Source organism: Daldinia caldariorum (genome assembly GCF_022478825.1).
Source record: "Daldinia caldariorum strain CBS 122874 unplaced genomic scaffold F4812scaffold_25, whole genome shotgun sequence".
Lineage (NCBI taxonomy): Eukaryota > Fungi > Ascomycota > Sordariomycetes > Xylariales > Hypoxylaceae > Daldinia > Daldinia caldariorum.
The window spans coordinates 225089-245994 of NW_025953061.1; the positions used below are offsets into that span (position 1 = coordinate 225089).

At 48.0% G+C, this 20906-nt stretch overlaps 7 protein-coding genes across 7 annotated transcripts; 2 read left to right on the forward strand and 5 right to left on the reverse strand.

The window, feature by feature from the left end:
- Positions 1 to 1377: 1377 nt before the first annotated feature.
- Positions 1378 to 3286, forward strand: F4812DRAFT_463488 (uncharacterized protein; the record flags this gene model as incomplete). The annotated part of the gene is made up of 3 exons (XM_047938215.1): positions 1378 to 1993; positions 2068 to 2915; positions 3083 to 3286. The coding sequence occupies 3 exons, from the start codon at positions 1378 to 1380 to the stop codon at positions 3284 to 3286; spliced, it is 1668 nt and encodes a 555-aa protein (XP_047785975.1).
- A 1580-nt stretch (positions 3287 to 4866) lies between these two features.
- On the reverse strand, positions 4867 to 7619 carry F4812DRAFT_463489 (ankyrin; the record flags this gene model as incomplete). Its single annotated transcript, XM_047938216.1, has 5 exons — positions 4867 to 6130; positions 6410 to 6797; positions 6886 to 7052; positions 7110 to 7435; positions 7491 to 7619. 5 exons carry the CDS (start codon positions 7617 to 7619, stop codon positions 4867 to 4869), a joined length of 2274 nt encoding a protein of 757 aa, XP_047785976.1.
- Positions 7620 to 8671: 1052 nt separating this feature from the next.
- F4812DRAFT_463490 (histone-fold-containing protein) lies at positions 8672 to 9844 on the reverse strand (the record flags this gene model as incomplete). The annotated part of the gene is made up of 4 exons (XM_047938217.1): positions 8672 to 8779; positions 8834 to 9093; positions 9157 to 9183; positions 9823 to 9844. The coding sequence occupies 4 exons, from the start codon at positions 9842 to 9844 to the stop codon at positions 8672 to 8674; spliced, it is 417 nt and encodes a 138-aa protein (XP_047785977.1).
- A 1002-nt stretch (positions 9845 to 10846) lies between these two features.
- F4812DRAFT_237241 (NAD(P)-binding protein) lies at positions 10847 to 12320 on the reverse strand. The gene is made up of 4 exons (XM_047930585.1): positions 11846 to 12320; positions 11595 to 11756; positions 11161 to 11531; positions 10847 to 11098 (listed from the first exon to the last, which is right to left on the reverse strand). The coding sequence occupies exons 1-4, from the start codon at positions 12026 to 12028 to the stop codon at positions 11059 to 11061; spliced, it is 756 nt and encodes a 251-aa protein (XP_047785978.1). The 5' UTR covers positions 12029 to 12320; the 3' UTR covers positions 10847 to 11058.
- Position 12321: 1 nt separating this feature from the next.
- Positions 12322 to 14692, forward strand: F4812DRAFT_237316 (FAD dependent oxidoreductase). The gene is made up of 3 exons (XM_047930588.1): positions 12322 to 13083; positions 13185 to 14506; positions 14628 to 14692. Exons 1-2 carry the CDS (start codon positions 12614 to 12616, stop codon positions 13984 to 13986), a joined length of 1272 nt encoding a protein of 423 aa, XP_047785979.1. The 5' UTR covers positions 12322 to 12613; the 3' UTR covers positions 13987 to 14506; positions 14628 to 14692.
- Positions 14693 to 16521: 1829 nt separating this feature from the next.
- Positions 16522 to 17640, reverse strand: F4812DRAFT_237249 (uncharacterized protein). The gene has a single exon (XM_047930587.1). It carries the CDS (start codon positions 17341 to 17343, stop codon positions 16693 to 16695), a length of 651 nt encoding a protein of 216 aa, XP_047785980.1. The 5' UTR covers positions 17344 to 17640; the 3' UTR covers positions 16522 to 16692.
- Positions 17641 to 20098: 2458 nt separating this feature from the next.
- On the reverse strand, positions 20099 to 20906 carry F4812DRAFT_237246 (cytochrome c oxidase assembly protein COX16-domain-containing protein). Its single transcript, XM_047930586.1, has 2 exons — positions 20451 to 20906; positions 20099 to 20370 (listed from the first exon to the last, which is right to left on the reverse strand). Exons 1-2 carry the CDS (start codon positions 20715 to 20717, stop codon positions 20290 to 20292), a joined length of 348 nt encoding a protein of 115 aa, XP_047785981.1. The 5' UTR covers positions 20718 to 20906; the 3' UTR covers positions 20099 to 20289.

A 20906-nucleotide genomic window follows, 5' to 3' on the forward strand; every position in this document is an offset into this window, starting at 1 on the left:
ATCGCATGGTCGATATTGCATAACGCTACTGGACCTGGGATGCGCTGCCTGCTTGGGCCTGCTCATTTTTTTTTTGGCTGCCCAACAGCGTATGGCCGTTTACTTGTCTCACATACTTAGCACGGCCTCGCTTGTCTCACGAGGGCATCCGTCCTGGCTATCACGCTCAGCCTGCAGCGGATCTGCTGAGTGAATAAGTGAGAAGTGAGTAAGAGATACGGGCAGGCAGATTCGCACAGAATCTCAAGACAATCGAGATATGAGAAACATTAGAGACGTCCATATGGATACAGGATACCAAGAATATACAAGGATCCAAACTCGGGACGCACTACGGATCCGTAGCATGGGGGTAAAAGAAAAAGGGCCATAGCCATAGCCATAATCGAAACCAAAAAACAGCCAAGCCACAATCTGAAGTCCATCATCTACAGTACAGTACAGTGTTGAATTGGTATACCTTTTCCACTTATCTTTCCTTATTGCTGTTTACCTGCATACACTTCTTCGCCTGATTCCGTGATATTCTTCTCTTCTACCCGCTACCCCCCCTTCCCCCCCTCCACTCTCCTCTTCCTCGTACCAGACGTGGTATCGCCAGGTTCGTGAGGAGCTTAGCTTAGCTTAACAGCCCTAGCCTTCCTTGATTCCCATCCACCGCTCCAAGCGAACCCCCCCTGCTACTTTTCGTATGCTTTATTAGTCCCGGGCCTCCCAGCTTGCTGTGATATGACGACGTTTGTCTTCCCTTAGCTTCTCTCCAGTCCAGAATTACACTTTTAACTCGCGACGAAATCTGGCATCTTCTCTCCGTGAACCTGTCAGTTTTGTATCACTGCCCTTGACACCATTGACACCCAATCCGACGAGGCCTTATTTAGCTTAGGTACCTAGGTGGTTCACAGTTCACAGGAACAAGCAAACGGCACAAATCCCGGCCTACAAATCGTGTGACCCCCCCACCAGCTCAAGGTCCTTCTGACAACCTTTCAGCTCTAATAACTCAGACTGATCTTCCATTCCAACCTTTTTCTAACTTCTGTTAAACCATCAACCGTCAGTATTTTACATATATTCTGCTCGAGGGATTAATACTTCCACAATATATCAGGAGATTCAAGGTTAAACAGCCGCGGCACGCAAGTCCTACGGTACGGTATTCTTATTCATGCTTCATGTTGATCCTTTCCACATCAGTCTACAGCTATTGAAGTTGCTCATCTACCCCGCTACCGCCGCAGAGTGACGCATCTCAGCGGTGAATCCTTCAACGTTCACAATTTTTGACATAACTCATCTTTTTTCATCATTCTCTCCCCCTCAGCGATCATTTTGAATATTCAAAGGCTTATATTTTAAAGCTCAAGGCTCGAGGAGATGTCTTATAGAACCAATCGGTCCGACGTGGAGGACAGATATTATGATTCCGGCCCGCCGCGGAGGGCACCGGCTCGGGATGACGATTTAGATCCCCTGCCGCGACGTCGCAGCCCGCCACGCAGAGCAGCCGTGAGGGATTATGAAGACGTAGATAGAGACCGCACCCCCGCATTTCTCAGAGAAGATGTTAGGAGGACGGAGGCTGGCCCGCTGGTCCTGCGCCAGCGTGAGGTTGAGACCATCGACCGCAGACGTCGCAGCCCCAGCCCTGTGCGGTACCGGGAGCGCATCGTCGACAGGGAGCGTGAACGGGCTCCCTCCATGCCTCCGGAGCGTCGGCCCAGATTTATCGAACGATCTCCATCTCCATCTCCACCTCCACCACCCGCCGCTGTGAGAGTGGAAGCTCGCAAAATTGAGAGGCGACGGGAGAGGTCGCCAACCCCGGACAGAGAGCGAGAGCGAGATCTCATTCATCTACGCATTGAGCGTGAAAAGGAACGAGCCCCCTCACCTAGCCCATCACCCCCGTCCCCACCTCCACCACCGCCAGTCATCAGGGGACCTACCATCGAGCGTGAGGTCATCACGCACTATCGTGACATCGATCATGGTAAGTTACGCCGATTCACCTATTAAAATTTCGTAACCCAAAACAACTTTTGAGGCTAACATGTCAAAAAATAGGCCTTGTTCGGGCTAAACCTCCCACTCCTCCTCCACCCCCGCGCACCGCACCGCCTCAGATCAGAGAGCGGGACCTGGACATCGACATCGACATCCGGCGCAGCGAGACGGACGTGGACATCCGGGAGCGCACGCGGTCGCGGTCGCGCCCACGCGGCGAGCGCGAGCGGCCCCGTCCCCGGCGGCAGCCCACGTACTACGACGACGACGAGCTGCTGATCGAGCGGGACCACGAGATCGTGCGCGTGGACTCGCGGCGGCGGGCGCACTCGGCGGCGCCGCCCCCCCGGCCCGACCTCGAGGACGAGGCCGAGTACATCACGGACAAGATCGACTCGCGCGGCCGCATGGGCGAGGCCCTGCACGGCGCCACCAAGGACTGGACCATCATCGACGTGCCGCCCGGCACCGAGCGCGTCAAGATGGACGGCGTCGGCGGCGCCTCCGCAGAGGTCACCTGGCAGCGGTACAGCGGGGTGCGGCGGTCCAAGTTCATCCCGGAGCGGGAGGGCACGCCCATCAGCGCCGTCAGCGAGCCGATCCGGGAGTCCATTCGAGAGCGGGAGCGAGAGCGGGAACGGGAGCCGTCGCGCGAGCGGGAGCGGCTCAGCATACAGGTGTACGACAAGCGGGAGAGGTCGCGCGACCGGGACCGGGACGTCGAGGTCGAGGAGATCCAGGACCGGCGGATCTCGATCCGGGACGGCGACAGGGCGCCGCCCCGCAAGCGCAACGAGATGTGGACGGAGATCACCAAGGACCTCGTCACGCGGGAGGCGATCGAGCGGATGGGGTACGAGTACGAGGAGACCGAGTGGTTCTTCTACGTTATGCAGTACCTGCGCTATGTAAGTCTCAGTTCCCATTCTCTTAGCCTATTTCCGTGCTACCACTAGGTGCACTACACTACCACTGCATCATCCATCCGATCCATCCATCCATCTATCTATCCATCCCCACGTCGCACAGTCTTTCGATGAGATCGGCATACTAATGAGACTTTTTTCCCAAACAGGAGGACGTTCTTGAGCTGGTGACCGTGTCGGACGACATCCGTCGGGCCAAGAGGCGCCGAGCCGAAGAGGCCCAGTGGAGCCGCGACTGGGACCGACGGCACCGTCACCGACACTCGCTGAACTGGGACACGGTGGACGACGAGCGTATCGTCGAGCGCGAGGTCGTGTATGATCGTCCGTCGCACCGCAGCTACGTCCGCTAAGCTTGGGTACCTTGTCTTGCTTTACCTTACCTGACTTTACCTACTGCCTACAACCTACAACCTTACTCGTGGCGTGGGATGTCCTGCATACCTTAGGTAACTACTATTATACCTCCCCAGTCAGTCAGTCAATCAGTCAGTCGGGCGTACCTAGCCTCGCACTACAAATCGAGTCCTCTCAACATGTAGACTCGTAGGCGGCGGGGTAATAGTAGAAAGAACACAATACCTAGGTACCTACCAACGACAACAGATAAATTCCCAGCGCCATTCGGGACGGGCCATTTTTCTTTCAGAACACGAAACGGGGCAGAATACCACGACGGCCTCTCTCGAAGCATCATTTTGTCTACCTGCTAACAGCGTATTATATTCGAATTTACATAAATAGGTACCTAGGCCTATCCCTCGCCACGACGACGACGACGAAGACAATAGTATGGTTGCCAGTTTCCTCGCTACTCTCCTCCTTTGAACAAAATGGCGAAAGCGAATCGCAGCACACGTTGAATTTTCTTTCTTTTTTTGGTTTTCTTTTTCTAGTTATATTAAATGTTTTTTTTTTCTTCTATTCTTTACTCGTACGTACCTATCTGTCTGTCTGTCTGTCACGGGGATGACTTCATGAAGAGAAGACGATTTTGAGCGAGAGAGATAGGTATATATATATAGGTATATATATATATATATATGAGCAGAACCAAGATGGGCGGAGGTAATTTAGGGGAAATGACGGCGGTGTGGAGGTTGAAGGTGGAGGAGATGGAAAGAGATGATGACATTGATGAATGAAATGGTATTACTTTTGTTTTTTCAAACACTTATCATGCCGATGCTGTATCTAGACTGTTGAATGAGAGAGGTACGGAAATTGATTACGATTTATGACTATAACAACTACTATTTTTCTTGCCTTTGCTTATTCGTGACGATCGTATGGTACGTGGTGGGAGAGTGTTTCTTGTTTGAAGTTAGAGTAGGTTGTGTGTATACCTGGGATCTGGGCTTATCTTAACCATCTGCTTGTTTACGCTCTCGTATTCCATAGCATTGCCCCTCCTTTATAGCTATAAAACATCCTAATCCTGTTCGGTCGGTGAGTATTTCCGTGATTATGTCCTATTCGGTCTGGTTTACTTTAGGTTGGGTAGATTGTAAGGCTGTCATAGATTGTCTAACTTGAGTCAGATGGGGTAACTACCTACCTACCTAAGGTACCTCCTAGGAAGGTAGACTGTTATTCTTTTATTATGTAGAAGCGAGGGAGGTATTTCTTAAGGTGTCAGTTTCGGTTCAATAGGAAACACTTATATCAAGTCTCCATTTATGGCTGTAGTAGTAGTAGTAGTAGTAGTAGTTCACATCGATGTCTCGTTTGTGATGAAAGGCATACCTAATAAGAACTCAAGAGGTATGGAACTCAATTTGCTATGGAAAGATAAATGCAGAATTCATGGCGACGAATGAATGAAAGTGAATTACCCTCTGTAGGAGGACTACCTCACACCACCGACGTTCTTCGGCGACGAACATATGCCGCCCAACCTAGGTAAGTTTCAATCCAGAGGAATCCTCGGCGGTTAATCCTGATCTTGGATCAATATTCCCTCATCTGTATAAGTCGGTTCGTAGAAATAGGCATTGCCTCTGGGGTCTGAACCGATCCTCTCTTTCGATACTTCGATGAATTCCTCCAGAGATTCAATGGCAGCTTCCATCATCCCCTCCCTTATCTGGACATCGATAGCCCGGAATGTCCTGTACTCAGCGGGAATATTCCATCCAATCTTTTCTTGTATGACGGATTTCAGAGTCTCGCGCGCAGCCGTAATTTCCTCGGTCTCGATATGCATGATGACTTTTTCTAAAGTCTGAATTTCGGCGGTTAGATAGCGATCTCTGACACCTCGAAGTAAATTGTAAAATGCGTCGATATCATCGTCTGAGAGAGGGAAAACTGGGTCTTTCGACGGATCGCAGTTCATCCTCCATTCAAATGTCTCTAACGGCGTCCATCTATCTTCGTGTTGACCACGCACGTCTACCGTGTATGAAGTTTGTTCTAGAATATCAATAGTTTCTACACAGCCACAACACGCAGCTTGTTCCAAGACCCGCGGGGACCTCGGGCCTTCATCAAAACTACACCCAGCATCAATCAACAAGCGAAGCAAATGTCCATTTCTGCACATTAATGCCAACATTAGACATTTGTTGTTAAAACCGTCCTTCTCCTCCATGTCCACGCCGGCATGGAAAAATAGTTGAAACTTCTCCTCTATGTCAGCCGCATGAGGAAAGTAAGTAAGGTACAGTAGTACGTTTACGTCACGATCAAACGGGCATGCACCGTAATGTAATAGCAGACGTGCAACCTTGCCAGATCCTCGTCGCGAGGATTCTGCCGCACAAAAGAGAGGCGTTCTGCCATACCTATCACGAGATTCGATATCGCACCACCCGGCATCAATCAGGAGTTGTACTTGATCATGATATCCAAGCTGCGCTGCGCGTAATAACGGTGGATCGCCACGTATATCAGAGCAAGATAATTTTGCCCCGCAGGATATTAAAAATTGCATCGCTTCATTGTTGTGGTATGTCACGGCCAAATGGAGAGGGGTATTTCCAGTATCATCCAGTACGTCGATATCATCTGGTGATTCCTTTAGAGCCGCGATCAGATCACCGCCGGTTCGTATTGCCTCGTGAACTGGCCAGAAACCATCCGTATTTTCGTCATCAAGTGCGATGACATCCCGTAGGATAGCTTTCCCTCTATCGTTTCTATAGATTTTATTTTTATCATCGATAAGAATACCCCTGGCCAGTGCCGCTGCTTGCCTGGAATTGGGTAAGAACTAGCAAATGATGTATCTGTGGAAGGGACTTGAAAGTACTCACTTTGCACATTCAGAACCCCGAAGGATTGATTTCGTGCCTGTTAGTAGTGTTGATATTGCTTCATACATATCGAAATATATACACAGCTAGTAATTCCTTGTTACTATAGTGAAACATTTGCACAAGGAAGGGCCAGCTTACGTATAAAATGCTATCTCTGCCAATAATGTCAATAGGTGAATACATATTATACGACAGCTCCAAACACATCCCTGCTACATTATTTTGGTGACAATGGTGATAGAGCATTCCGCTGTACGAGATTTCGCGTGGCACATGCAAGTGAAGGGAAGCACCAGCGCCAGTAATACCGCTAAAGGACAATGTCGCTTCGAGCGTCCGAGAGCAGAAGAGGAGGGGAATGCGGAAGCTGAAGCGACTAGGTGAGCGACGCCGTTGGCAGGTAGCCGCATCGCAACTTTGCCCACCGAGGTGCGGAGCGCTGTTATAAACAGATTGTAGCCACCCATAAATGACCCAGTCGGTAGGCCGTGATCGGATTCGGGAAGTAGACGAGTGGCATTGGCATGCGCAGTCTTTAGGACATACTCTTCGAAACGCTGCGGTAATCTGTACTGACGGTTCAAGATTCTGGATTGTTTCCTCGCTATAGTTCATATTCAGTGAATCTACCTTAGACACGGTTGTTAAAGTCAATTGCGAAGAAATTCCCTGAGTTGTCATAGTATGGGTACTATTCTCTATCGACTCGGATGTATCGTCATCAGCAATAGCGCACTTTATACTTTCGCTATCATGAGACTCCTGGGTGGCGAATTGTGAAGGCGGTAGGGCGAAAGGTGTTTGCTGCGGCTGGGTCGTTACTATTGCGTGTATATCTAAGAGCATCTTCCCGTGTGACCTTGAGTCTGATTAGAATAATATTGCTGAGCAAAGTTTGGACTGGCATTGTGCATACGTCGAGGCATAGAGGGAAGTACAACTGAGAATCAGTTGTAAGCACTCGCGATTCTCTTTCACCTTTCTACTCAGTGATGCGATCTTTCTTTGGTACCAGAGCCATTTCACCCTAGCAACTTTGATGTGATCTTGTTTCTTTCCCTCTTGCTGACACGCGCGGCAAAGATCCCCGAGTTGCGACACAACTAAGCTCATGTCTTTCTCGATCCTTTTTACCAAAGGGTAGGTCGCTTTTGGTACTGATAATCTCGCATCTGCATCGGCTTCCGGCAAGCACTGGATTGTATCACGTAGGATATCTCCAAAGGCTTTTAGAACTTCCACCTAGAAATCACAGTTGCAGTTGCCGCAATATCTGGGTGAGGACGGTGTTACCAACATCGTTCAATAGCTGAACTATCTCCCGCCTTGCCCCAAATAGAGATTGCAATGCGTCAATAATCTTTGGCGTTGCCGCAAGCGCTTGCCCGATGGCAATAAAGCTTGCGACTGCCGAAACAACATCCATTGTTGATAGGGGCAATGTTCCTATTCCTCTATAGCTGAGGTAGGATGGGTAAAGTTGGAGGAAAACAGCTTACTCAAGGATGTGGGCAGGTTTGGAATTTATCATGTCGGCTGTCTCTCGCCCAACCAACCATGGCAACTTTGATATGCAGGCGGGACCAAATAAAAACACGGAGAGAGATTTATTGCGGCTTAGAAATATCAGATCCTACATGTACTGGTCTGGCTTGAATACTTGCCCCCAAAACCCGCATATCCCATCGGGAGGCATTCCACAAGGCATTTTCGGGGCCAATGTGCAAATAATGCTTTAGAAAGTCCCATGCTGAAATTAGCCTCCTACTGTTGAGATACGTGTATACAATCAATACGAGAGGGGCATACGTACACTACTATGTATCTCAGCGATCCAGCCCCAATCGAACAATCTCCTTTCTTTTCGACATGATATGAATGCTCTCTTCCCTCTACTCCATGCTCGGCATGGAGAAGAATCAGGCTGCAGAATGAACCGCTCAACCCTTCGCGTTAAAAATTCGTTAAAAATTCAAGGATGAGCTGCCGTATTTTCGGATGTAGAAGAATGATAGGAGCGCCAACGTCAAGGTAAGTCTAAGCCCGCCTTGTGTAACAAATATCGATACATGTCTGATAATGCCTGCATACCAGGTACCTATTTGAAAGATTGATAAGCTCGGGGCGAAACAGTGTGAGAGTGCCTTAAGTACCTAGTAAGTAAGTATCTCCTGTTACCTTATTTAGGTAGGTATCCACCTGGATACCAGGCAGTAGTAAAAGTTAGTGTCAAGAGCAATATTCAATCCTCTTAAGTTATTACTAATTTATTAGAGAGATAGTCGTGTCATACGCCGAAATCATAAATAAGCTTTCCGAATTGCCTCAAACCAACGCCATCAGATGCTCCGTCTCCTGTCGTTGCTGCCTTGAGGGTGTAACTACTTCGTTCCGATCTGAGAGGACAGAGAGACAAGTCCAACCCCAGTAAACTCCAAAAAGCTCCAGATAAAATGCGCTAGAGCCTTACCGGAAGGCTCATTGGAATTTCTGGCGGGCTTCTGCCAACGCCTCCCTTTGCATCTGCTCCAGCTGCTCCATCGTCATCCCGCTGTCCTCCAATTTATTGCCACGCTTCTCACGGACCTAGGATAGTTAGAATCTAGACTGTAGGAGGGGGAACTTAATAGAGTATCATACCTTTTGAGTCTCTTTGTGTTGCGCGGCAGCCTCGAGGACGGCAGGGATATACTCTGAAAACCCTAGGGTATCCAACGCCTTGGTGATATGGTCACACGCGATTGTCTTCTTCGCTTCTTTCTCCGAAATCTCATTAGCCTCCGAAGACACTAGAGTAATGAACTCCACGCAGCATTCGATGAGCAGATCCCGAGCTTCTTTTGCAAAGGAGAGCCCACTTGACGCGGGTAGAATCTCGGTGACCATCTTTTGGACAGTCGCTGTATGTTATTAGTCCATAATCCATCTAGTAGCGAGTCATAGGCAAGGGGTTCATCGCATACCTTTGGGGAGAGAAAGGTCATCGTTGCCTTAAAAAACGTAGTTAGCTTTTAGATCAAAGTCTTGCTGAGGTAGAAGAAAGGCTAGGGAGAAAAAGAGAGCATAATGAAGGAATCATAAAGATGGCTTCGGGTCAGTACCAGAACGACTCTGGAAATACCAGGTGTCATCGTTTTGCGAGAGTTCCATTTTGTAAAATGAAAGAAATATGTATGCATGCGGTAGTTAATGGATGTCGGGTTTGCAGTACAACCTAGTTATGGTTGGTCTACGAGATATATATGTCCTCCTTCTTCTTGGAATAATATAAGGGATAGGCAGGAAGTGGGCAGTGATATAAGGCAAGTTACCTAAGGTAGGTAGATAATAAAAAGACATGAACCAAGAACAACGAGCTTGTGTTTGATGCTGCGATACAGGTTGCAAAATACGAGTGACCACGGAAGGAGTCATTGTATTCACATCCTATTGATATGGCAGTGGCAGTAACTATGCACTTGGTAGACTAAGAGATATCGCCAAAGCCTCGAGTAGTTGCGATTCATATATTGGGAATATTGGGATAAGCGACACAAGCTTCGTCATTGTCTTGAGTCACAATGAATAATGAAGTTGGCCTCAAGTCCGCATCGTTTGAAGACCAGGTAGAGTAAATATAACAAACTTACCACCGTACTCGTGATCCGACATGATGGTGAATGAAGATGAAAGTGGGGGTGTAAGATGGGAAATGATTAACGATAGTTAATCAAATAGGTAGTTTAGGTAGTTAATTTAGTACACGAATGTTTCGATTGCGTATTCCGAGTTTGACGAGGTTTGGTGAGTTAAAGTTTAAAAGGAAAATAATTAGAGTTTAAAACCGTTTGGCGGACAAGATATTTTAGATAAATAAAAAGAGTAAGAAAGGCAAGGCAAAGTACCCTTACACCTTCGTTGAGAGGAAGTAGCGATGTTTTGTATTAAACCTGCAACCTTCAGTTAGACACTAGTGGGTACCGTGGCTGATGATGAAAGAACAGCACTGTGGCGTATGGCCCACTTTAATTTTATCTACTTATCACCTAATAAATTTTTTTCTTCTCTTCTCTTTTTCCTCAAAGTTTTCCACTCCAACACAGAGTTTCCTTTGTCCTCCCATACCGTCTCTAATAAAACCACCAAGCGACGGTAATGCGTGGACCATGTCTTTCAAGGTAAGCATGATCGATATATCATATATCTACCTAACCCCAACATCCCCTTTCTATGATGAACGCGTTGTCGCCCCAGTCTTACTTTTGCCTAATGGCAATATGGTGATCGACACGTCAAGCCAAACGACATATCTGAATCTATCGCTTTCAACCTTTTCTCAGAAGGATTTTCTCTCTTTTTCATCCGCTAATATCAGACTAGCAGGTCACATTGTGTTCATAAAAGGTATATACATACATACACACCAACCACTCCATAGACCCGGCGAATATGATGCCAAATAATAAAAGTACTATCAAATACCGACTCTACATGACGGATCCTATAACTCCCTGACCAACTACGCTCCTACCATATACTAAAATAACGGCATTAGTAGAGAGATATAGTGGGCTAATGTACTTGGTATAGGTATCAAGAACAATATAATGTCCAGTATGATAATCCAACAACGGAACCAGGAATAATTTTCTATTGTAAGGTATGATTAAACAGCTGAATCCAAGTTCGATTGCTCATGATGATTTAACGTGCACCTGACACCTGAATCATAATGTCGAAACAACCAAGTCTTTTCATCTTTCGACTGAAGCTATCTCTTTTATATTTTCACTATCACAGCGAAATTGTCTTGTCCTGTCCTCGCTGACTCATTGCGTACCTATCATAGGTAGTCTTGGATGTCCATTCCGCGATTACTCCTTGCACTAGGACTCTTGGAAACCAGCGAGTTCGGTCGCGTTCCAGCTATAGAGGTAAGTAGACATTAGTTTACTAGTATCTCGGATGAGTTCTATCTTATTACGTACCGAAAATGTTTGCCATTCAAGTCTTTGGGCGCGCTGTCAACGAGCTTGGCTATGACAGTACCTGGCTTTTTAGGATCTACTAGCCGTCCGCCCTCGTGGTCGTCGACGAAGCTCTGATAGACATCGGATGACATTCCAGCTTTGCCTTTATCCCTTATTTCTTTCTGCATATCAGTATCAACCCTCCCGGGTGAAATGGCAATGCTAGTAATGGAAGGTTCCTCGACGGCCAGATGCGCAGAGAGGTGAGTCAAAGCTGCTTTAGAGGTACCATAGCAGCCCCATCCTGCGTATGCGCCGAATGCGGCCCCGGAGGAAACAAAGATGACCCGACCCTGTGATTTGCGAAGTTCGGGAATAGCTTCCTTAATCTGGGATTGGAGTCAGCACTGCTCGTACTACGTAAGGTTGGTTACCTAGTTAGATAGACATACCAGTGCTACTGCACTGAATACGTTAATATCATATGCATTTCTCCACTCCTCGGCATTTGATTCGAATATTTTAGTGATAGGAGACAAAACGCCGTGATTGACTACGATACCGTCAATCTTGCCGAACGCTTTCAATGCCCCTTCGACGATTTTGGGTGCAACCTAGAATGAGAGTGAGCGATTTATCTTTATATACCTAATAATTGCAACCAAATAGCATTTGACAGCCGGTGGAGAGAACTTGAACGCACCTTGAGGTCGGCTAGATCTGCAGCAGCAAAATCGACAGACGATGGGTGTTGAGCTTTCAATGCCTGCAAGTCCTTCTCGGTTCTAGCAACCAAGAAGACTTTGTGCGAAGCCTGGATCAAGGCTTGGGTCACAGCTAAGCCGAGACCTCGGCTTGCGCCGGTAACGACGAAGACTTTCGACATGATGGGCGTTACCTAGGTAAGTAAGTAAAAGTAATATTAGTGTTCTAGGGACGAGATTAATAATTATAATAAGTGAGATTGGTTTGATGTTGGTTTGAGTTTGTTATGTTTTTTTAATGTCACTAGTTCGTAGACGATGCTGTCAAATTACAAAGTAGGTATATTATATTACATTAGTTACATGACATTACTTTAGGTAATCTTTTTGAAATCCTATCATATCAATCTTTTTCTTTTTCTATTTTTCCCCTTCTTCGAAATCGCGCTATTGTTTGGCGGGGTCAAGAGGGGCAAACGTCACCAGCAGCTTGCACGGTTATACTATGTATACCTAGCCTAATATTATACATTGAATTACGTTCACTAGTAGATATCAGTTGGGTATAGGTATTCTAGTTATTATAACTACCATAACCCTTGGGTTGTTTCGGCTTTTCTTATCTGTCGATGTAATATAAATAAGCTATATCTTTAATCTATAATCCCATTCTCTCCTATAGACGTGGTGAGAATAACGGATATTCCATCTCAAATTCATTACCTTCTAAGAAAAGAAAAGAAAAGTAAGGCTTTTAAACCGATGCCATGCCTACAACCGTGATCTTAGGCGCCGGTATCATCGGCACCTCGACCGCGTACTACCTGTCCCAGCAGCAGCAGCAGCAGCAGGCGGGGTCGGGCAGCATCCACCTCGTCGAGCCGTCGCCCGAGCTGTTCGCCTCGGCGTCCGGCTTCGCGGGCGGGTTTCTGGCCAAGGACTGGTTCTCGCCCGCGTCGGCGGACCTCGGCGCCCTGAGCTTCGAGGAGCACCGCCGGCTGGCCGAGCGCGAGGGCGGCGCCGAGAGATGGGGCTACGCCAAAAGCACCTCCATCACCTTGCTGTCCGAGGCGGCGGCCAGGTCCCGTGAGAGGGTCGACCTCTGGGTTCGCGACGGCGCCAGCCGCGCTGAGGCCGCGGGCGCGAAACCGGTGGTCGGCACGCCGCCGTCGTGGTTGAGGTTGGCGGACGGGGATCAGGTCGAGGTTATTAGTGAGGAGGGGACTGTTGCGCAGATGTAAGTTAACGGATTACGTACCTACTTATATAATGTAATTCGTACATGGCCAAGGTCTGCATACATACAAGTCCATGCGGGATTCTGATCATATGATTCAGAGACCCGCTGCAACTATCCCAATTCCTGCTACAAAAATGCCTCGACGCCGGCGTGCGCCTACACCACCCGGCCAAGGCCCTATCCATCCAGACCGACACGCGCAACGAGCTCTCGAGCATCCGCGTCGCGGACACGCACGTGTCCGGCACGGAGACCGATATCCCGTGCACCAACGTCGTCATCGCGGCGGGCGCCTGGTCGCCGCAGGTCTTCCGGACGCTGTTCCCGACGTCGGGCTTCGCGCTGCCCATCTCCAGCCTCGCGGGCCACTCCCTCGTCGCCACGTCGCCCCGGTGGACGCCCGAGCACGAGCAGCCCGGCGGCAGTAGCTGCCACGCGCTGTTCCTGTCCAGCCGCCCGGGCTACTCCCCCGAGATCATGTCCCGCCGAGTAGGAGGAGGAGGAGGCGGTGGCGGCAACATATACGTCGCGGGGCTCAACTGCGCGGCCGAGCCGCTGCCGGACCTGGCGACGGACGCGAAGCGACAGATCTCGCGGGAGAGCATCGAGACGCTGCGGGAGACGGCGCGGGAGGTGCTAGGCGAGGACGGGGTAGAGATTATCCGGGAGGGGTTGTGCTTCCGGCCGGTGACGGAGCGCGGCACGCCGATCGTGAGCCGTGTGGCGGACGAGCTTCTGGGGCCTGGGGTTGGCACGCGGCCGGCGCCGGAGGGAGGGGTGTATGTTGCGTCGGGACACGGGCCGTGGGGGATAAGCATGAGTTTGGGGACGGGGTTGGTTATGGCTGAGATGATTCAGGGGAGGGCGTTGAGCGCTGATGTGTCGGGTTTGAGTTTTTGACGTCTGTCTATGGATATTGCTACGATGCATTGGTACTTTGGGTGGTTGCATATATTTCGCATCTGAGCGGTATCTAACGTCTATATTTTGGATAAAATGGCTGTTTCGGCTATATACCTCACATCCCCAATTCCGTGTTAATCAGGACATGATGCTGTTGACCTTCCACAGCATCTGACCACTAGACAAAGCAAAAATTATTAAATGCAAGACCAAACAGTCTAATCGTGATGGCAACGAGATAGCGAGTTTTAATCCAATTTACATGATGCAATTCGTACCTTTATCCTCGATTATACAGCCAGGACGAATAACAGCAAAATATCGAATCTCGAACAAACTTGCTCACGAGCAAATTCGCTCTTATTAACAAGTCTACTCAACCTGCCGCGGCTCTAATTCATCCGTACGACTCATTTCACATGTCATCGAGACTACCTAAGACCTAGAGCCTTGTCTACCAGGTTAACCCGTAACCTTCTGGAGTAATAGTCGTAGAACGTGTACAACCCGCTTGACCGTAAGCTACCTACCCCCCCACGGCCTAGGCCAGGTGCCTTTCTCTTTCTGTAGCGAGCCGAGACACTCCCATGCAAAGTCCCTGACTAGTGGTAGGCAACTGTCTAACCTACCCAAGATAGGTAGCTACGCTATTACGATGAAAAGACGGGTGAGTCACACAACTTCACGCTCAGACACGATAAACTCCGTAGGAGGCAGGTACATAGGTACCTCTATAGTGAATACGGACGAGAGGTGATGTGAGTAATTGGGTGAGGATGAGGTAAGTCAACCAAATCCGATAAAAATCGAGGGTTTCAAGAACCCCGATCGGACGGGGAATATATCGATGACCGACTCCCACGCACGAACGTCGGCGGCGGCGACAAAGCGGGGTGAGCGAGTAGATCAAACGTCTGTATCCGGAGCTGCCCTTGCTTGCATCTTAATCTCGATCCGAATACAAGTTGGGTTTGTGTGTGAGAGAGAGTGAGCGGGAAAGGGGGGAGGGGAGATCAAGACATTGAGTTGATATAACGAGGAACACGCGAGCGAAAGTGGCGCTTCAGGCTTCCCTTTATGAGAACAGTGGCGCTCGAAAAGTCTCGACTTTTGAAATCTTGCGACTCCTCGGAATCTAATCTACCTACCTAGATACCTATTCACAATAGATACTTCTTATTTCACTACCTACTTTCTTATACCCAAGTCCTCGTCGTACCTGATAATAATACTTGATAATAATATCCCTCGTACCTTGTTCAGCTTAGTCTCCGCCGCACGCGAGAAAATGTCCATCCGTGTCTTGGCCCTAGGCCCTAGGGTGCGGGCTAGAGGGGCACGCTGTCATGTGCTCATGTGTGCACCGCCCAGGACTGAGCTAACTAAACGCAGGCTGAATGGTCTCAACTTTTCTGTCTTGTCTTATCTTGTCGTTATCTTGTTTCGCCCGCAAGGTACTAGAGGTAGGTACCTACCTGATCTAGCCCTGCCGCCTTTTTTTTTTTTTTCTTCCTCGATTATGTAGTGTATTGTAGGCATGTACGCACTTAAGCTCAAGGCCCCTAACAAGGTGAGACAGTTCTCAAAAGTTGAGACAAGACATGCATTGCTACGAACGAAACGAACGAAAACGAACGGAAATGTGTGACGCAAACCGTCAGCCGCCACAGTGGTGCAGAATAGACTAGAACGGGTACCCAAGGTACCTTAGGCCTAGATAGGTATCTAATTGGGCACTTTAGGTACAATTTTTTTTTCTCCAGGCTCCAGCTACCCGGTCTACCTAGTTGTACCTACACCATGCATGCAGCTCTGACAGGCCTGACGCTAGGACCTCCATAATAGAGATGACGATGAGAGCAAACGGGCTAAGCGCGACGGAGCTAGCGTTCAGCTTTGAAGCTAGTCGTCGTACGTTTCCCCACGAGATATGCTATGTTAGGCACATTTAAATTATTTCTCGCAAAAAACAACCTCCCACCGATGGATGCCGAAGGTAGGGATGTACCGAGCCCGCATGAAAATCTAGAGATATGTTGTGTAAAAGCGAAGATAAGGTGATAAAAAGGAAAAAACAAAAGTTGAATTCACTTAAGTTAGATCAAGCTGTATTGGTGATATAGATGATTAATAGTAAAATTTAAGCTATGTAATGTAGTAGTGTAGTAGTAAATATCAATATCAAGTGGTATCTTTAAGTCCTTTTACACCCCAAATAATGCATGTAACCCAAGGAAAGAAAAATGAAAATGATGTTACAAGAGGTGTTAGGCGCCGTAGGTACCCAAGATAGGTAAAATAGGTATACCCAACCTGTCCCTCCTCTTCCAAAGATCGTCGTCCGTCGTGTGATATCATCATCACATTTCCTGTTCCCGCCCCGCTTCCATTCCCTTTCCCCCCGGCTTCATCAAAGTGGATTGCCGTCCCTGGGTAATTCAATTCCTTAATTCCCTTTTCCCCATAAATGTCGTCAAAGCACCAGTTTGCGAGTTTTTATCCTCGGTGCTTGGTGGTAGTAATAGTAGTAGTAATGACAATAGTAAAGTAGTGGTAGTGGTAGTAGTAATAGTGGGAGTAGTAACAATAGTCGTAGTAAAACACGGTGTCGAATAATAAGTTAAGAAACTTTTTTTTTTTTTTAGTAAAGCGGTGATTAGTTTAGGTATATGAACGCTTTTCTTCTTCTTTTTTTTTCTTCTTTTAGCATTCAGGTAGTTCGAAGTGCTGCTCTTGTTCCCGTTCGTCGTCCGAGTCGAGGTGGAACACTATGCCCCTGCGCTTCCACTCGCCGCGCTTAAACAGCGCGTCTCTCTCGTTCATCCAATCCGTCGGCCGCCGGCGGTAGGTAGGCTGCTGGGTGGTAGGTGAAGAAGGTGAAGAAGGTGACGGAGGGGAAGAATCGAGCTCAGCTAGTCCGGGCGGGATCGTCTGCCAATCCTTAAGCGGCCACTGGACGTTCTGGTCGTAGGTGTAGGGGCGACCGCTGGTCGGCCGGACGAAAGAGCAATTGCGGCCCTTGCTGGGCGAATACTCGGCGGCGCTCTCCATGTGCTCCGCGGGGTGTTGCGGTCTCCGTTCCAGGAATCGGCGTTCCCGCTCCTCTTGCTCCTCGCATCGCGCCTCGTCATACTCCGGGATAATGTTTGGCGATGTGTTCAGATTTAGGGGCGGGTGTAACGACAGCGGGTCGTACAGTTTTGCATCGGGAGAGCTGCTCGCCGACGAGACGGTGCTCGACGTACTCCATTTACGCGTGTGAGAGGTGGAGTGCTCTTCGACGCTGTCCTTCCTGCCGTGAAGGCTGCCCTTAGACTTTTTGTGAAAGAGTGATGACTTGGTTAAGCCTCGCATCGTGACTGTTATGTGTAGGATATGTAGGCTGAGAGATAATAGAAGGAATAGATGGTATGCTCTCCTCAAAGTAGAAGAGAACGAATGGTCGTAAAGAAAAGACGGGATATGTACTACTTTGTATCGTAGCCGGATTTCATAGGTAAGCACCGAGGCTTATGTTTGGGTTGCACAGTATATATCAGCTACTAGAGCTGATAGTTGGAGAATCCCGAAGAGTCGAGCTGTCTGTCTGTATGATGGGATAGCCAAGCTTCACTACTGTTTTTCAGCTCGAAGAATGGGATCCGGGGCGCAGGAGGGTGTGGTCACTTTAATAGCCATTTCTATGATCCATTCAGATCGTCCCTGAAGATCCGGTGAAGAGAAAAGAGGAGAATCGGTGCCTTGCAGCTAGCTCAATTAGCCTCGATTCTTTTCTACGCTTGCGAAAAGAATGCGGACGTGTGGATCCCGAGTCAGCTAGGGACCTAGTCTTACTATTCTCGCTACGGATCAGATTGCATGTATCGAAGACAAGACGATGGTAAAAGCTTATTACCTTCCCAGGTACTCACGAGTCACGAGACCGGTACACAAGACTATTACGATTCTTCTTTGGCTTAGCTTCTTGGTGGTGGTGTGTGTGGACCGAATGCGTCATGGATCAATAGCGGCATGTGGCAGCCATTCTATTGCATTCGTTATAGTCCCGCCAATCATGGGGATCATGGGGATCGCTTGTCTCAGAAGCCCGGTCAGCCCTTGGTAGATTTGCGTGGAGGGGAAGGGATGAATTTGAATGATTTAATTGAGGAAGAGAAAAGAAAAAGGAATGCTATGAACGCGAATTGTCTCTCCACTTCGTGTTCCATACTGAATCAGGCTGTGAGGTTGTTCTAATTCTTGTAGTTAGTGTTATAGTTGAGTTATAAAACTGAAGTCATCGTCCGTTTCTCGTTACACTTCTTCGTATTACCCATCCTAACCTATCCTAACCATCGTATTCCAGGGTAGTAGTACTATGGTAGACGACGGGTTATGCAAGGCTACCCTATCTGTCAACCCATGTCGTACTTATGATCCCATCAATCTGGATGGGCTTGCAGATCCTCGATGGCGCATCATCCATCGCCGACTTTAGCCTGCTTGAGCCGGGCGATGTGGGGATTTTCAAGGACAGGTTCAACTTAGAACTCGATTAATTTAATTTGCTTCAGCGGTTGATATAACCACACTTTCCCCATCTCGTCTGAACTACCTCTTAGCCTGATATAAGCTTCAAGCAACTTCTTCAACCTTATTGGCCATGGTTGTTGACATGATTAATTATCTTTTTGTTCTTTTGTTTCCGTCTCGTCTGCCAACCTGACATATGAAAGGCGGTGGAGAGTAAAATGTGGCATCGCCTCGACTCTGAGCCTCTTAGAAAATGAAAGACAATAATGTAATAGTAAGAAGCGGCGTAACGTTAAGTTCAGCGCATATTTGTCAATACTTCGATGAAGAAAAACAGAGAGAAAAAACTTTTCATGTGCGCGGCTGAATCTTAGCCGTTCACTAATTTAGTTCTCAGCCTGTTTCTACTGGGGACATCTTGATAGCGTATAGACCCGCCAGTCTTATATTATCCAATCGCAACAGCTTTGAAATCAGAATTCGTGCGCGCTAGTCAAGGGACCTTAGTTAAACTTTTCCTCTTCGCCTCGGATTTTCGATAGGTAGCGACTTAAGCGACGTTATAAGAGTTCCTCACATGAAAATTCGGTGTGCCTTGCCCACCATGCCGAAGAGCTCCGGGCTAGCCTCACATTGGTCTTGACTGCTTGTTTGATTATTCATTCTAATCCGGTTGGTATGTAATAACCCTGCGGGGATCCTCAGATCCTAAACGGATATTGGATTCTCCGGATTCTTAACCGGCGAAGTTGCCTGATTATGCGTCTTATACATAGCAAAGTCGAGCGTTGTACATTAGGTACTACCTAAAGGTGCGAGTCAGGCTTCGAGATAAATTTAACCCGCTGATATCGAAGAAGATGAAGGTTCAAGGCTGCCTCCAAGCAGAAACCTAATTGCAAACTAGAGTAACGGGTAGATGTCTGTTTGGATGGTACAAATGCTATTAGATGGAGACGAGTGTAGTCATGTGAGTTAGCTCCTAAGACTTCTGGAAGCGTCGGAATGTCTAGAATGCTCGAGATGCCTTAATATTCTTGTTTTTGGACCGTAACTTGAGGTTAAGGCTTAGCCAAAGGCTAAATTGTCTATACTATTAGGAGGTATCCCAGGGATGACTGCTGATGGGCAGCGAGTAATTGATATTTCGCACTCATTACGTACCATGGTCGCGAGGTATCGAGAGGACAGAATATATTAGGTATGATTCTGACGTTATAATAGCATCATCTCGCCTTGGTAGCTCGAGCTCCCCTTCTCCTAGGTCTACCGATAGGCGGCGGTAGAAGCATGAAAGATATCCAACCGTCACCATCCCAATTGGCCATCATGCGATTGGGTTCCGCTTATTGTTATCTGCGTGAATATTGGCCTGAGTTCCCCTCTCCAAATTTAAGGTTTTTGAGATGAATCGCGGAATCCTATGCGATGTGAACTTTTGATGCATCGGCGTAGAAGACAACCTATGCTTGGAGCTTTGGAAACCAAGGAAGTCACTTTGAACCGCTATAAGTAGGAATAATGTGGCTGGACGAGACACCCCCCCCTTAGTAGGTAGACAGGGCGGTGCTACAAACGCTACGTGTACCTCGTCAAGATCGACATTTTTTTCTTTTTTGCATCGTTGATCGGTTCCAATGATAGTCTTCCCTCAATCCCAATGCAATAGACTACTCATACTGTAATCAATCCGGATGCTTTTTCTTGAAGCTTTTAGATGACGAGCTCTGTTTATGGAATTCGTAATAACCGTTGGGGAAGGTTCTCCGGAGCCAATATCGAAATTATTCATAACACACCGTCGTGCTCACCAGGAAGTCTCTTAACGCGCTTCTGTTCCCAGTTGTCTAGATCTTTTGCGGAAAGCCTCTATACAGTATAGGTTAGAATAGTCCATTAGAAATTGAACGTCAAGACGGGCCAAAGTTTCTATATAAAAAAAAACTAACATAATATTCATCCTTCAAATTCACTTTGCGCCCCGACTTGCCGACTCCCAATTCTTCCTCGCGTGTCATCTGTCTAACTCGGCGATCATGTTTCTCGTACCGCACAGCCGTAGCAGGTGTTAAGACGAAGGATCCGGCGACTATGACGGACATGAACGGTAACCCAAATAGCAAGAATGGGTGCTTCGCCATCATGGCGCGGTATTTCGCGGCAAACGAGTTAACATCGGCGGCACTTCGATACTTCTTCGATTGGAATACTGCCATTGCGAAACGAGGAGGGTATGTGGAATGGCAGATGGTAGATTGGTTCGAATTAAAGCACGGGCGGGTTTCGATAAACTAAAGTGTTGCCGTACTGATTATGGATGTAGATGTTGTTGGAACTTGGAAGAGCTACGATGCGACATGGAAAATAAGTGACATGACATCAATTGATCTAAGGTATATGGTTAG